The following is a 16,196-nucleotide window of genomic DNA, read 5'->3' as shown; positions in this document are numbered from 1 at the left end:
ACCAAGTGGGATGTTCTGAAGCTATTCCTGCTATTCCCAAGGTGGGAACTGGCACACTAATAATCTGGAAGCACCTGCTGAAGGACACGCCTGCCAAAGGCAGTCTCCAAGCATACATTAAGTCCAGCTTTTAATGCTTCATCAAAGAACTTGGATTGGTCCAAGGTAATGTCTGGCACATGTCTTGAAGAGATGTATTCTTGAGAGTGCAACATCCCAAGTCAATTGCTAGATCTGTTGCATGGAAAGTTACTGTGATGCCTGGAGCGTTGGTATGACTTAGCAGGCATCTCTGTGCAACATCCCAGCAGTTAGCGTTGGCCAGTCAGGACCAGAATGAGAGAGAGGGCCCTGAGTGAAGATCCTGAAACCAAGGCAGAGTACATTTTGGAAAACCATGCCTCCTTGGCCAGAAAAGAGCCATAAACATGATGGTTGCCCTCTCCTGATACACTGTTGTCAGAGTTGCTTCCCGATCCTAGCTCACAGAGGATCACGCTAGCCAGCGATCATTAAATAAAAGTCTTTATTGAGTTACAGTTTCCATTCTCAAGCTGCTGCGTGCAACCCTATGTCTAATGGTTAGATCGGCGAAGCTCCGTCTGAGTCTCCGCCCCTTGTACACCAACTTAATATCCTAGCCCTGCTCCACCTTTTCCGCCTGACTGTTCTTCTCTGGGTCCCTCTGCCCCCCGGGGTCTCTTCCTTCCGGGATTCCTCTGACGCTGACCCCCCTGACTCTTCTCCCTCCTTTCGGCGGGCTTTAGGACCTGGCTCCCTTTCCGGGCTGCCTACTGCGCCACCTTCCTGTGCATTTGAACTTGGCACGCGCGCCCAACCTTCCACCTTCCGTCTGACCGTTTCTTCGCTCCCCGATGGAGGTGTGGCTACTCCTGACTCGTGCCCTCCCCCCTGTTGTGAGCTGCCAGCGCTTGATCCCTGGCGCCCTTCCTCTTCCCTGCTCTCTGGCGGTGACGCTGGTCCCGATTTCCAACTGCTCCCCTCTGAGTCCCCTCTGGCTCTATCTTCCTGGGGTGTCCCCCTAGGCTCCCCCCTTGCCCTGGCCACTGGTGCTCCTTTCTGTGAATCTTCTGATTCACTGGAAAGACTCGGAGATCTCGGGTCGTCGTCATCACTCATCTTTTCTTCTGCCTCCTCCCCCTCGCTCTCTGTTTCCTCCCTTGCCCTTGCCTCTGCTCCTGAACCCCTGACATCCATCCCCCCCTCGAAGCCCCCTCTTCCCCCCTCCCCTCCTTCCGGTGCGGGATCTGGGTGCTGCCGTGTCAGGGGGACGAATGTCGGATACAGTTCGCTTCCCGTGGCGGGCCGCCATCTGAAGTCTTCCGGTTCTTCCTCCCTGCTCTCGTTGACGACGGTCACCTCCGCTTCCATCTCTGTGCCGCCGTGCTCGAAACCCGGGTCGTCCCCGAAAACGTCCATGTCCGTCTCTCCCTCGTTGCCTTCTGGAGACGTTGCTCGTCCTGGACCCTCCAGCCACCTTCTGCGGAACTGCTCCTCTGGTCGATCATCCCACCAATACGAGGGTTCTGAAGCAGATCCCGAGGGTGACCCCTCCGGGGAACGGGCGTCTCGTGTCGGTTCCTCGTCCGAGTCGAACCCCCGGAACGTGCTGGCTGAAAGCGTGGGCGTGAAAAGCCAGTCGTCGAAAAAGTCTGCTGGCATTGGCCTATGTGGGAAGAGGGCATGAAACTCTTCTTTGAGCAGAGGTTCGTCTAAAGCGTAGCCCGGCACCCAGCTGTTGGCACTGGCCGGGGTGCCCTCCTTGGCGAGAAGGTATTCTACCCCCTCTTCCCCCCATCTGGAGTCCAAAATCTCCGTGACTTCGTTGATGCGCTCCTCCCGTGCCACTCCCCCCTGCCCGGTTCTCTCTCGGAGCGGACCCGGTGCCGTTCCTGGTTCCTGAAACCTGTGAGGTGCCTTGTAGGGAGTGAGCACCGATCTGTGGAACACCGGATGCATTCTGGAACCCTCCGGAAGAGCCAGCCTGAAAGCCACCGGGTTGACCTGTTCTTCGACTTGGTAGGGCCCCAGTTGTTTATGCCCTAGTTTCTTCTTCGCCAACGACCTGGCCGGCACTGCGTGGGCTGCTAACCAGACCCAGTCTCCCACATGGATCTCTTCGCCAACCCTTCTGTGTTTGTCCGCTTGTACCTTGTATGCGTGTTTAGCCAGCTCCAGGTGCCGCCGCAGCTGATCGTGGACCTCCTGCAACTCCGACGCGAATGCATCTGCTGTCTGCGGCTCCCCCTCCCCCATTCTTTCCAGTCCCGGGAAGGTTCTGGGGTGCCTCCCGTTGTTGGCGAAGAACGGCGTGACCCCCGTGGACACGTGCTTCGTGTTGTTGTAGGCGAACTCGGCGAGAGGCAGGTAATCCACCCACGTCGCAGGCTGTTGATTCGCATAACATCTCAGGTACTGCTGCATGATGGCATTGACCCGCTCCGCCTGCCCGTTGGTCTGCGGGTGTCTAGCCGACGCCAGGTTGATCTTGACGTTCAGGAAGCCCATCAGCCTCTGCCAGAAGTTCGAGATGAACTGTCGCCCTCGGTCGGACAGAATAGACCGCGGCAGACCGTGAACCTTGAACACGTGGTCTATGAACAGTTTGGCGGTTTGTTCCGCCGTGGCCACCTTCGCACACGGAATGAAATGTGCCATCTTGGAGAACAAGTCCACCACCACCAGCACAGCCGTCTTGCCCCTCGAGCTGGGCAGATCCGTGACAAAGTCCAGGGCCACTCTCTCCCATGGTTCGAACGGAGTTTGCAGCGGTTCCAGCAGTCCGGCCGGCGGTCTGTGCACTGGTTTGGCCCTCTGGCAGGTGTCACACCTCGCCACGTAGTCCGCGACTTCCCCTCTCATTCCGGGCCACCAGAAGTCTCTGGCTACTAATTCCACCGTCTTCTCCTTGCCAAAGTGCCCGGCAGTGGGCGCGTCGTGCAGCTGCTGCAGTACCTTGGCGCGAAGTTCGTCTCCCGGCACGTAGATGGCCCCTTTACGGATGAGCAAACCATCTCGCAGCTGGAACTCGTCGGTCGCTGCCGTGCCCCTGTGCACCTCTGCCATCTTTGCTTGCGCGAAGGAGTCATCCTGCAACGCTCGTCGCACCGCATCCAGGTCAACTGTTGCCGCCGCGCACGCCCACACTGTCGGTGCGAAGATGTGCATGGCGGCCGCTGGCGTTGCCTCCTCCAGATACTGTGGCTTACGGGAGAGAGCATCCGCCATGATGTTGGTGTCCCCCGGGACATACTCTATTCGGAAGTCGAAATTCGCAAAGAACTCAGCCCAACATATCTGCCTCTGGTTCAGGAACTGTGCCGTGCGCCAGTGCTCTAGATTCTTGTGGTCCGTGCAGACCTGCACCGTGTGCTTGGCGCCGATCAGGAAGTGCCTCCACGCTTTGAATGCTGCATGAATGGCCAGCAACTCCCTGTCCCAGATGGTGTAGTTCTGTTCGGACTTGCTGAGCTTCCTTGAGTAAAACGCTCCCGGCCTCCAAACCCCCTGCGGGTCTTTCTGCAGCAGGACTGCTCCCACGGCTCTGTCCGAAGCGTCTGTCTCCACCCTCATCGGCCTGCTGGGGTTGACATGAAGCAGCTGCTCTTCCGACGCGAAGAGACGCTTGAGTGCCTGAAAGGACTGCTCCGCCTGCTCTGTCCAGATGAACTTCTTTTTCTTGGAGCTGAGCGTGTCCGTGATGGCCGCTGTCTGCATGGCAAAGCCTTTGATAAACTTGCGATAGAAGTTCGCGAAGCCGACAAACCGTTGGACCTCCTTCCGGTTGCGTGGGCTTTTCCAATCCAACACTGCTCGGACCTTGGCGCTGTCCATGGCGAGCCCCTTGTCAGACAACTTGTAGCCCAGGAAATCCACCTCCGTCACGTCGAATTGGCACTTCTCCAGCTTGGCGTAAAGCCTATGTTGCTGTAGCCTGCTCAGCACTTCCTTGACGTGTCTGTCATGCTCCTGCTGCGATTCCGAAAAGATCAGGATGTCATCCAAGAAACAGACGCACGTCTTGTAGAGGAGCCCCGCCAACACGTGATGCATGAAAGCTTGAAAAACGTGGGAACCATTTTGCAATCCAAAAGGCATAACTCTATATTCGTAGGTGCCCAGGGGCGTGAACATGGCTGTCTTCCACTCATCTCCTTCCCGCATGCGAATGAGGTTGTACGCCCCTCGCAGGTCCAACTTGGTGAACACGCTGCCCTTCCGTACCTTTGTGAGGAGGTCGTCGATTCGGGGCATGGGGAAGTCCGATGGCTTGGTCACACTGTTCAAGATGCGATAGTCCACTACAAGTCTTTTTTGGGGCGTGTCCCGTTTCTTAACAAAGAATACCGGACTGCCCCCCGCTGCCTTGGACTCTCGGATGAAACCGCGCTCCAAATTATGATCTATGAACTCTTTGAGTTCCTGCAGTTCGTCCTCAGACATGGAATATAGCTTCCCTTTGGGCAGCGCCGCCCCCGGCAGCAGGTCAATTTTGCAGTCATATGGTCTGTGGGGGGGTAGCCTGTCTGCCTCCTTCTCGCAGAAAATCTCCAAAAATTCTGCGTACTTGTGGGGAACCGCTTGCAGCGTGCCTAGCTGCAGCTGTGACTCCTCTTCCTCTCCTTCCTGTCTGGGCACGATGCAGTGTTCAGCGCAAAAGGAAGAGCCGAAGGTCAGCTGCCTCTGGTACCAAGCCAGCGTCGGGCTGTGCTTGTCCAGCCAACTCATGCCCAATACAATGGGCGTGTCCGATAGTTGAGTGACATTGAAGCTGATGATTTCCCTGTGATTCCCAAGTCGCATCACCATTGGTGGCGTCTGCTTCACCACTTGCCCCCCTAGCAGCTCCCTGCCATCCACCGTGACAACCTGCAGGGGCAGCGTGGCAGGCAGCAACTGTATAGCATGCCGGTCGACAAAGTCCTGCCCTATAAAGTCCGCATTGCTTCCGGAGTCAATGGTGATTGGCACGTCCATGGTGATTCCATTGGGCAGCTGGAGCGACGCGGTGAGCCTCACTACTGGTTTGGGCGGGAGGGGGTCCATGGGCTGTAAAATCTCTGGGGACTGCTTCACTGACACGTCTGGCTGGGCCCCAGTGCCTCTTTCGCCAGCCAGACTCCGCCGTTTCCCTGCTGTGGTTCTCCTTGCTGCGTTGCTGCAGTTACCATTGCTGAGGCTGCAGTGTGCTTGTGGAGCCTCTGGGGACACTCTTTCGCCATATGCTGTGGATCATCGCAGATGTAACACTTCCTGTTCCCTCTAGGAGGCTTCGCTTTCACTGCTGCCGGTGCTAGGGCTCTGGCTGCTGACTGAGCCCTTGCACCTCCAACCTCCATAGGTTCCGCTCCTCCTCCTGGCGGAGGCGTGGATTGCGCACGCGCTGCTTCTCTGGGAAGGAAGGAGGAGCCCCTGGCTGGTTCGCGCCCTCCACGCCCTTCGTCCCTGCTCCACGGACGTTCTTCCAGCCGCACCCCCACCGCCAGCGCCCTCTGAACGATCTCCTGCGTGGTCCGGGGTCTCTCCCCCCTCGCAATTTCATCTTTAACCGAGCCGTGCAATCCCTCCCAAAACAGGTCTCTTACAGGAGCCGAATCTCTGTCCCATTCCAGAGCACTGACCAAAGCGAAAATGCTGGCATGGTACTGCCTTACGCTGGCCCTCCCTTGCTTCAGTCCATGTATCTGCTGCCGAGCAAGATCCACGTCAAGGCTTGATAAAAAGCACCCATCCATCGCTTTAATAAAGGCATCCGCATTTTGGAGCGCCGGATCCTTATCTCTCCACAAATTGCGCAGCCATGCTTTAGCATCTCCATGCAAATGGGACATGATGAATCCCACCTTCTCTTGCTCATCTCTAAAGTCTTTGTTCAGCAGTTGCAGTGCACACATTACATCTGCTCTAAAGTTGGGGTACTGTTGCAAATTCCCATCGAAGTGAGAGACCAGACCGCCTGTTCGTCTCCCCAACCCAATCCCCTCCGGTTTGGGTGTCAGTTGCCCATGCTTCGTAAGCACTTCCAACCTGACCTGGAGATCCCTGTAGGCGGCAGCTGCGTCCTCCTCTCTCTTCCTGGATGCAAGAGCCTCAGCATTCAGTCGTGACACTGCTTCTCTGAGTTCCGCTATCTGCTGTTCGGCCGTCATTTTGTCTGCCGTTCGTGAGCTCGCTAGTAGGCACCCGCTTTCTCTCCTCTCCGCGAGGCTGTAGATGCCCACAATTTAGGAGACGGAGCTTACTGTCAGAGTTGCTTCCCGATCCTAGCTCACAGAGGATCACGCTAGCCAGCGATCATTAAATAAAAGTCTTTATTGAGTTACAGTTTCCATTCTCAAGCTGCTGCGTGCAACCCTACGTCTAATGGTTAGATCGGCGAAGCTCCGTCTGAGTCTCCGCCCCTTGTACACCAACTTAATATCCTAGCCCTGCTCCACCTTTTCCGCCTGACTGTTCTTCTCTGGGTCCCTCTGCCCCCCGGGGTCTCTTCCTTCCGGGATTCCTCTGACGCTGACGCTGACCCCCCTGACTCTTCTCCCTCCTTTCGGCGGGCTTTAGGACCTGGCTCCCTTTCCGGGCTGCCTACTGCGCCACCTTCCTGTGCATTTGAACTTGGCACGCGCGCCCAACCTTCCACCTTCCGTCTGACCGTTTCTTCGCTCCCCGATGGAGGTGTGGCTACTCCTGACTCGTGCCCTCCCCCCTGTTGTGAGCTGCCAGCGCTTGATCCCTGGCGCCCTTCCTCTTCCCTGCTCTCTGGCGGTGACGCTGGTCCCGATTTCCAACTGCTCCCCTCTGAGTCCCCTCTGGCTCTATCTTCCTGGGGTGTCCCCCTAGGCTCCCCCCTTGCCCTGGCCACTGGTGCTCCTTTCTGTGAATCTTCTGATTCACTGGAAAGACTCGGAGATCTCGGGTCGTCGTCATCACTCATCTTTTCTTCTGCCTCCTCCCCCTCGCTCTCTGTTTCCTCCCTTGCCCTTGCCTCTGCTCCTGAACCCCTGACAACTGTCTTGAACACTCAAGGAAGCAAAAGAATGGGGGGTGTAATGAGTATGGGTTGCTCGTGCGTAAGTTGCCGCCTCTCCTGGCTTTGTTGCCTTGCTAAACCTTTCAGTCTGGGCAGCCCTTCACTTCGTGGCTGCCTCAGTCGCTAGCAGAATCCGTCAGTGGGCGTTTCTTAAATCTCTTCCAACATAAAAGTTGTTTGACACCCAGTCTCCTATTCTCTCTGCGCGGAAGTCTTCTGCACAGGGAGGGCGTGGGTAGAGGAGGACCCGTGCTCTCCCCGCTGGTGTCCAGTGAAGAGTCCTGGAGCCCTCTCGCCGATTCCCCCATCAGCCCCCCTTTATCCCTGGTGTTGCGCTGATTTGCTTCCCCATCTGCGGAGCTGCCTCTCTCCCTGCTGGGCCCTTCTCCAGCATCATTTGAGAGCCTTCCCTCCGCCTCTAGCTCCGATGTCAGTTCCCTGACAGGGGGAAAAGCTTATAGCAAGCCCAGAGGCTATGTCAAATCCAGTCCGTTCAACCCACAAGCTATGAAAACCTGGTATAACACCACCTGAGTTGGTGGTTGACATCAGACACGAGTAAGTCTGTGTGTAGTTTCCTGAACTGACATAGAATTTTCCTGATGACTGTGTTGCTGAGCTGCGATTTCCCTGGGCATCAGGGTCTGTCAACTCAGTCAGTCTGCATCAGTGTAGACTCTGTATACGTGCTCTGCTATCAGAGCCAAGATTCTTCTTCACCCAGGACAACAGAAATGTTGCCTCTGTTGGATGGATTTGAGGTCAGGATTGCCTATATTATTTTTACAATTTACCCTGCCTGTCACATGTGTGAGCAGAACTAAAAAACTTACAAACAATCAATTAGCAGAGTTTTAAAACAATGCCATGCAACGTTAAACTTTTGAGACTAGGTTGTATAGCCTCTTTATATATTGATCCAGGCTGTGGTGGCAGAATGGATCATTCCCTTTCCCCTCTTCATTAAAAGAATCATGGGATAGACTGCAGACTTAGCATTAAAAGTAGTGTTTACTTACATAAGGTTTTGCACTTGTTTCAGCAATAGCAGTAATGAAAAACAAGACAGACATTTCTACCTCTAGATTACAAAACACACAGTTGAGTTCAAAACTGGATTCTCTGCTTGAGCAGAGATCAGGTGGCTGTCTCAGAAGCATGGTGAAGGAGAAAAGCAGAGTTCAGAGGCAGAAGGCAGTAGAAAGGATTAAACCCTTGTGTCCTTTTCATAGATTCATGGAGTTGGAACGGACCAAGGGTCATCTAGTCCAACCCTATACAATGTAGGAATCTCAACTAAAGCATCCATGAAAGATGGCCATCTATTTTCCCGCCAGAGAACTAAAGGAAATGATGTCACAGAGAGCTGTCTCTCTAGTAATCTGCAACTCTCTGAATCTTATCCTTTTGACTGTAAATTCTCACAGCCTCCACCTGAAGACTAATGTAGGTATGAATGTGTAACCATGCTGTGATATTTATGTTCTAAATATTGGTCCCTTACCTTTCCTGCCCCGACCTGGCCACAGTGATCCATGCAACGGTCATCTCCAGGCTTGACTACTGTAATTCGCTCTACGTGGGGCTGCCCTTGAAGCTGACCCAGAAACTCCAGAGGGTGCAGAATGCTGCAGCAAGACTCCTCACGGGGTCTCTGCCATGGGAGCATATTCACCCAGTGCTTTTCAAGCTGCACTGGCTCCTGGTGGAGTACAGGGTCAGATTTAAGGTGCTGGTTTTGACCTTTAAAGCTCTTCACGGCCTAGGACCCTCGTACCTACGGGACCGCCTCTCCCAGTATGCCCCATGGAGAGCCTCAAGGTCCATAAATAGCAACACCCTAGTGGTCCGGGCCCTAAGGAAGTTAGATTAGCTTCAACCAGAGCTAGGGCCTTTTCAATTCTGGCTCCGGCCTGGTGGAACTCTCTGCCTCATGAGACCAGGGCCCTGCAGGATCTGATTTCTTTCCGCAGGGCCTGTAAGACAGAGTTGTTCCGCCTGGCCTTTGGCTTGGAGCCAATTTGATTCCCTCCCTCTCTTTCTTTTTTCTTTTCCTTCTCCTCCTGCGAGGAGGCTACATTTTAATATTTTAATGTTTCAGTATTTTAATGTTGTATTTTAATTTTGTTTTTAAGTAGTAATCATTCAACTTGTTTTTATTATTGCTTGTAAGCCGCTCTGAGCCCAGCCTTGGCTGGGGAGGGCGGGGTATAAATAAAATAATAATAATAAAATATTATTATTATTATTATTATTATTATTATTATTATTATAAAAAATTATGTTTAGGAGTACTCTCCTTTTCCTACTCATATTGAAATACTGCCCCTCAATGAGGCCAAACTTAGATTCACAAAATGTTTAGGGCTATGCGTCCCCCTGTGTCCCCCCAGAAAAAAAGCACTGGTTCTTCCTCATTTTCCCTTCTGAGAAGCACCACAACTATGGAGAGAATCTCTACATCAGACACTTTTTTGAGGTAGAGAAAGGAGGAAGAAAGTCATGTCTGTTACCAGATTTCACCAATAAGAGCACTAGAACTTGTTTCTTTAGTTGATGTGTCCTTTTGTAGCAGTGCAACCACACCAAAGTATAAAATCAATCTTGTAGTAAAATGCAAGGGCAAAGGCCTGCCATGATTCACGTTACCACATGAAAGACAAGCTTCCTAAAATGTCAATTTTTATTTAAAATAAAAAGTGTACCTAGCCAGAATAGAAGCAGCATTTCAATTAATCTTCTTGCCTCACACCATGAGTGCCATTCTGATTAATTTAAATTGACATGAAAGTCAGCTTTTCCCCCCTAATGCAGAACTTGGAGAAATGCCCGGGGATACTTTTTTTGGCACAAACACTTGACTTACCGTAGTTGTTGAAAGCTGTACATTCACACATATATTTTTTTCTCCCAAAAGAGATATACACAGAATAATTTGGTGGTAAATAGCAAGTATTTATTTGAAATGAAAACAAAACAAAAAGTACCTGAACTATTGCATTTAATCATGTATTGTAATTGTGTTACTCTACCTTTTTGCATTGGAGACAAATATACAATAAACATTCAAATATCACAGATTGCACACTAGATAGTAATTCTTCTGGCCTTTTACATATCCACCAAAAAAACCCAGAAATTGGAGTCCGCAATATAGTACAAAATTCCACCCCTCCAGTCGTAGCCAGTTATCTTCAATTTACTCCGGTTGCTGTACAAATAAATGGCCATTTACCTAGAGTTTACAAATTAATAACAGGACAAAAAATATACATTGTACTGACACAAAAAGTCAGTTGTGTTAAGTCATGCAACAAGTAACCAAACTTGCTGAAATTAAAAATATTTTCTAAAAACAGTTTTAACTGCATAAATATTTTTTATACACAGTTCACTTACCAAAACAAAAAGGAGTCTTAAATGATACAAAAAAAAAAAAGAAAAAAGGTTTCTACTGATTTTTATACACAAGAAAGTGCAAAATAATGTCTCTAAGGTGTTTTTGCTATTGGACTGATGGATGAAGGGGGTGGAGTTAGCCACTCTCCACTTCCTATGCGTGAACACTACAACCGCACAGTACAAACAAAGGTAGAGCACATGAATGCATCAAAATGAGGATCACATCAAAGAACGAGGCAGGAGGAGAGATGGGAGATATGGGACAGTGCAATAAGCTAGAGGTGCTGCTCTGCTCAATGAAATTAAATGCAAAACCACAAATTTGGGGAAACAGAGCCATTCAGTACAGAATGCTCTGATAAGTCTATGGAACTATACTAGACATTGTTTAGGTCATTAGAGCAGCAGCTGCAGGGGGACTCTCAGGGCTCAACTGGGCCAAGAATCCAGCCATTCACTCCAGTGGAGCTTGTGTAGGACTTCCATGTCAGGGGCCACCATAATGAATGGAGGTTATGCAGTGCCTGTTTCGTGGTGAAGCTGAGCCCCATTTTCCCTTTTCACACAAACAGAATACACAAACCTCTTCTATCCATCATCTGGCTACACAAATGAGTTCTGGAAAAAAACTCATCCCAAAGTAGGCAGCTGAGAAGTTCAGCCCACAGAACCTTAAATACACCTATTACTACGCAAGTTTGACGCAATCAACCACACAGAAGAAAAAAAATCACCTTCCATCTTGAGGAGTGGCAAATGTAAAAAGTGTAGAATAACACTGGTACAACATGTCTATGTAGTCAAACATGCTAAAAAAGAAGGAGTAAACATCTCTACACATCCTGCTGTCTTCTAACAACCCAGCAATAGTTGTAACTGTGCTATCCAGTGCTTAGAATTTTATTTTCAATAATTTAGGGTGGTGGTGTTTTTTTTAAAGTAAGAAACCCAAATTCTCAAGCTAGAGACTTCAAGTTCTTCTAATGTTCAGTCTTTCCTTAATAAGAAAAACAAAAATTCGGTGGTGTGAAGGTGCTTTCAGAGAATTCAAACACGTTTTTTTTAAAATATTTAAATATCTGTAATTTGGAAACTAGTTTTATCAGGTCAAGATCTATAAACCCTTATGTTTACCCATACTTAAGGCTATTTAGTTTGACAGGTCAGAATGTATGCTGGGACTTAAGTGACTTGGAGATCATATCGTTAGGCTGTAACAACAAAGTAAAAAGCAACTAAGTGCGGAAACTGACTTTCCTTGCAGGACAAAGTAGGCGAGGCTGCTGGATCAGTGCCATTTGTATCCAAAACCACAGAGTGGGTGAAGTAATATTAATAAATTTGCATGCATGCGTGTGTGGAATGATTTCCTTGGGGACTTGAACACAAATCCACAAACTGATCTAATTCTTGCAGTTCATAACCATTAAAAACATCATCATCAAAACAGACAGTTAATCTTCCAATCAGTGCATACATCTCTATCACCAGGGATGTTTAAGTGGACAAAAATGGTCAGTGAGCTCGATTTACTGTCAAAAGAAAGTACTTAATCAATATAAGCAGTGTGGAGTGTGAGTCCCACTTAATCTTGTATAACGCTGCAAGGTACTTAGACCATTGTAAATGCTTCGTCTTTCCCAACTGAAGTGGTACAGATCTGAGAATGTCTGTGTTTTTGCCTTAGTGTTGTGCCCTGTTCCTTTTCACTTGGTAGTGTGCTAGGGTTTTGGTTCTGTTGCTAACGTGACCGTCAACTCATCTGCTGCGAAACAGCAGCAGTGATCTGGGAAACTGAACAAGGCCAATTCATCTCCCCACCCATTTACAACATGGTATACATTACAGTGAAACGAAAACAAACAGCACAATAAAATAAAAACAAACCACCACTTTCCAAGGCCATGTTCCAAAAAGGATGCCCATGGATTGCGCCTGATCAGTGTATTCCCCCATCTCTACAGACAAGATGGACTGGAGAAAAAGTGACCCAAGAAAGAAGTGAGAAACATAAGATCTTAAACCACTAATGTATGAAATGCCCTTCTTCAATGAAAGTTTGAGTAACATCCCCCAAGTTGATGGTACGCCAATGAATGATAAAGGCAGCCTAAATAATAATAATAATAATAATAATGAGTTAAAGACAACCCCAGTGGAAAAGCCCAGTTAAGGGGAATAAAAGGTGGGCAATTGTTCTTGTGCAACTCCCATTCACTTCAATAGGCTCTGTGCAAGAGAATCCCCCTCAATATATTGGTATTAGCATCCAGTTGTAACAGCAAGGGTCCCAAGTCTGTTATTTTCTTCTCTGGGGTAGGGTAATTCTGAGTTTCATGCAAGGCTTTTACTACTGTCCAAAGTAAGATCTGGCCTTTACTGTTGTAGGAGCCAGCTGATCCAGAAACAGCAAAGAATGAGCACAAGCCAAGGTCCACATTGTATAAAAAGAGACCATATTAAATATGAAGATAGGCGCTAAATAGCTTCTGTATTTTTTAAAAAATGAAACAAAAAGAGGGTCCTTATCTTACAGTTGAGAATGAAAGATTCCGAGTCCTATTGCCGCAGACAAGTTGAGGGTGGTTCGCCCCGCCTTTCAAAACTCTCTGAATGACCTGGTTTAAAGTTAAGATATTGCGAGTAACCAAAGAACAAACATGCAGCCTGGATTTTGAAAATAAAATACAGATAATGCCTCAATGCTTTTTTTTTTAAAAAAACACATTCATATTTAAGTAGATGGATGAGCTAGAAATGAGACACAAGGTATAGTGGTTGGTCTGATGTCCCATGTAACAGGCAGTTAAGTTCATATTTCAATAAAAAGGCCATTATATCTATTTACAATATCCACAGTTTGCTTGCGAAGAAGGCAGATTTACAACTATCTTCTAAAAAGCCTTCTTCTTCCCGCAACACAAATAAGGTGACTAGCTCTACAAAACCAAAGACAGAACAAGGGGTGGTTAATGATGGGTTTTCCTTCCCAGCCACGTTAGCAGGGAAGGCTGGGTCTTGTGGGTCCTCGCTGCCGTTGCGGCAACTGCTCGCCTCTCCACCTGACACTTGCCGGCCGCATGAACGCTTTCGGCCCCTTCTCTGAAAATGTACATGGAAAATGAATGATCCCTTTTGCTCGCAAGTGCTTTGCTGCGCAGTACAAAGACGAAGTGTCCAGGGCTAGCGTTGCAATCCTTTCTAGATGTGCTGCGTGTTCCTTCCTGCAATGAATTAAATTTACCGAGTTCCTGGGGGCCCTGCAGTGCTCAGACTGGCGTTTCGTGTGGCTTGCCTCTGCCTTGTTAATTCCAGGATCCCTCCTCCGGGCCTCGCTCGTGCTGAAGGTTGTAGTAACAGTTCTGGCAAACCCGGACCGGGGAGGAGATTTTCAAACGCTTGATTTCCGACTGGAAGCGGCTGCACCTGGCGGGGGGGAAAAGGCACACAAGAATGTGAGGTGTTATTCCTCTCTCTGCGCCTGCAGTTTATTACGGTGGATGATGAAGTCTTCGGACTGGGCTATTTCTCTTGCATGAGACTCGGGCAGGAGCAAAGAACTGTGGGAAGTAAACTGTTTTCCTCCTGCATTTTTGCTCAGAATCACATGGTTCTGCTGTTAGAAGAACCTTCCTCTAGGGGCAGGGGTGTTCTTGGGGCACCCGGTCATCTTGAGCAAGGGAAGAACCAGCAATCGATCAATGGAATCCAAGGGGCCATGGTATAGTGACAATACTACTGAAACGGAAATGGAATTTCTGGGGTAACTAGTGTTAAAGTGGCCAGCAATGGGCTTATAAAGGATCAGCTGTTCTGAGAACCAGCACTAATGTTTACAGGAGCTTCTGGAAACAGGGTATTCCACTTATGCTATTGTGGGTTTAATTTCCGCTCTAGGCCAATTAATGAGCTCTATCCTACCTTTCTCAAAATAATATAGCACCAACTTATCTAGAGTAAGAGAATTTATTTATTTTTGGTGGGGAGAGGGAGTATCAGATTTGCTAATGAAATAAATAGGGTGCCTCTTCAGCTCTTCAGACAAATTATGTACAAATGTAGACTTGCCATTAAATCAAATTTAATGATATTTGGAATTCATTTTTAAAAACAGATTAAGGTTTGGTTAACTACGATAAAAAGTTTTTCTCCTTTTTTTTTGTAATGTACACAATATCTTTTTCTGTTTTGTTTTCTATACATGGGTACTATTTCTTGTTCCTTCTTTTTTTGTGTCTTATCTTATTCCGTGCACTTGTAATTCTGTACTTTTTATTTCTCAATAAAGAATACAAAATTAAAAAGAAGCAGCTCTTCAGATGCTAGCACTTCTTTGCGAGAACCAGTCTGTAAAGAATTTACAGGAGAGACCATCTTTCTTACTTCTGACAGAAGAGCTGCCCGCAGTTTCTGCAATGGTGACGCCTTTCGGTAAGAGAGAAACGGACGGAGCAGCTGGAACAACAGTCTCCTCCCTCATCTTTCACCCAGTGGTCAGCTGCAGAGCGGCCGGGCTGGTCACTCACTGACCAGCTGAACACTCTGCCTCTGCTGTCGCCTACCAGAATCCTGCTGTGGTCCCTGAAAAGAGAAACAGATACGCAAAGACAAATTAGCACTTGATTTAAGCATTAGGAAGTAGCCTCAAGGCTAGAGAGAAACACATTTTTAAAGCCAGAGAATACTAGGCCAAAGGTAGCAGCTTTGCTCCACCCGCCCCCCTTGAATTGCTGAATCAAAGTAAGGTCAGACTTACTTTCTCCCAACTTTGAAAAAAGGTAGGGGAACACCAAACACAAATGAGAAAAAAGAGTGTCAGAAGGGTAAGCCAAAAATACAAAAATTGTAAAGAAGAAGAATGCCCAAAGCATTTCATTAAAGGCCTCATTGTGTTCCTGGCGCCTGATACTCTGACATAGGCTAACTCTGAGCACAGTACAGTGGTACTTCGGGTTACAGACGCTTCAGGTTACAGACTCCGCTAACCCAGAAATATTACCTCGGGTTAAGAACTTTGCTTCAGGATGAGAACAGAAATCGTGCAGCGGCAGCGGGAGGCCCCATTAGCTAAAGTGGTGCTTCAGGTTAAGAACAGTTTCAGGTTAAGAACGGACCTCCAGAATGAATTCTTAAGCTGAGGTACCACTGTAGTTTTACCTAGCTATCATGGCTTATAGTTGCATTTCCTGTATGTCTGACCAAGGCATCCCCAAACTCAGCCCTCCAGTTGTTTTGGGACTACAACTCCCATCATCCCTAGCTAACAGGACCAGTGGTCAGAGATGATGGGAACTGTAGTTCCCAAACAGCTGGAGGGCCGAGTTTGGAGGTGCCTGGTCTAACCATTCAAAGTAATTTTCAGTTCCAAACTTGTTTGTTTTGTTCTAGCCGATCTAAAGCTGAAACCACTACTGTGCCTTCAGCTGATATACTGAGGACACACAGAGAGCAGGTCACTCACTTGGAGATGCCCAGTGCTGTGATGTCTGCAGGATGTGCGTTGTCCTTGCGATCAAAGGCTGTGTGCATAGTTAGTTTGCTCCTGAAAACTAGCTGCCGCTCCCATCTGTAGCCTAAGAAAGGAAAACGGGTAACAATGTAAGCAGATGTGGAGGGTGGGAAGCACATCTGTATGGTGCCTGCTCAGGAAGGAAAATGCAGCTCAGGATCTGGGTCCACTTGCCCCAGAGAGTACAGGATTTATCTGGGCACCCGGAAACCTGCCCAGGCAACAGACTTCTACTTT

General features: G+C 48.8%; 1 protein-coding gene across 5 annotated transcripts in view; it reads right to left on the bottom strand.

The window, feature by feature from the left end:
• Window positions 1–9,982: 9,982 nt before the first annotated feature.
• The window catches only part of WDFY3 (WD repeat and FYVE domain containing 3), a 130,559-nt gene continuing 124,345 nt past the window's right edge, over window positions 9,983–16,196 (bottom strand). For all 5 annotated transcript variants that reach the window (XM_081020608.1, XM_081020605.1, XM_081020607.1 and 2 more), the window contains 3 exons: window positions 15,912–16,023; window positions 14,834–15,031; window positions 9,983–13,876 (listed from right to left, as the gene is read on the bottom strand). In XM_081020608.1, coding sequence (XP_080876734.1) covers window positions 13,756–13,876; window positions 14,834–15,031; window positions 15,912–16,023 — 431 coding nt within the window. In that variant the 3' untranslated portion in view covers window positions 9,983–13,755. The remainder of the gene's footprint in view (window positions 13,877–14,833; window positions 15,032–15,911; window positions 16,024–16,196) is intronic.

This window comes from Podarcis pityusensis (assembly GCF_964106645.2).
Source record: "Podarcis pityusensis genome assembly, chromosome: 9".
Classification (NCBI taxonomy): Eukaryota; Metazoa; Chordata; class Lepidosauria; order Squamata; family Lacertidae; genus Podarcis; species Podarcis pityusensis.
This window is presented reverse-complemented; position numbering and strand designations above follow the sequence as displayed.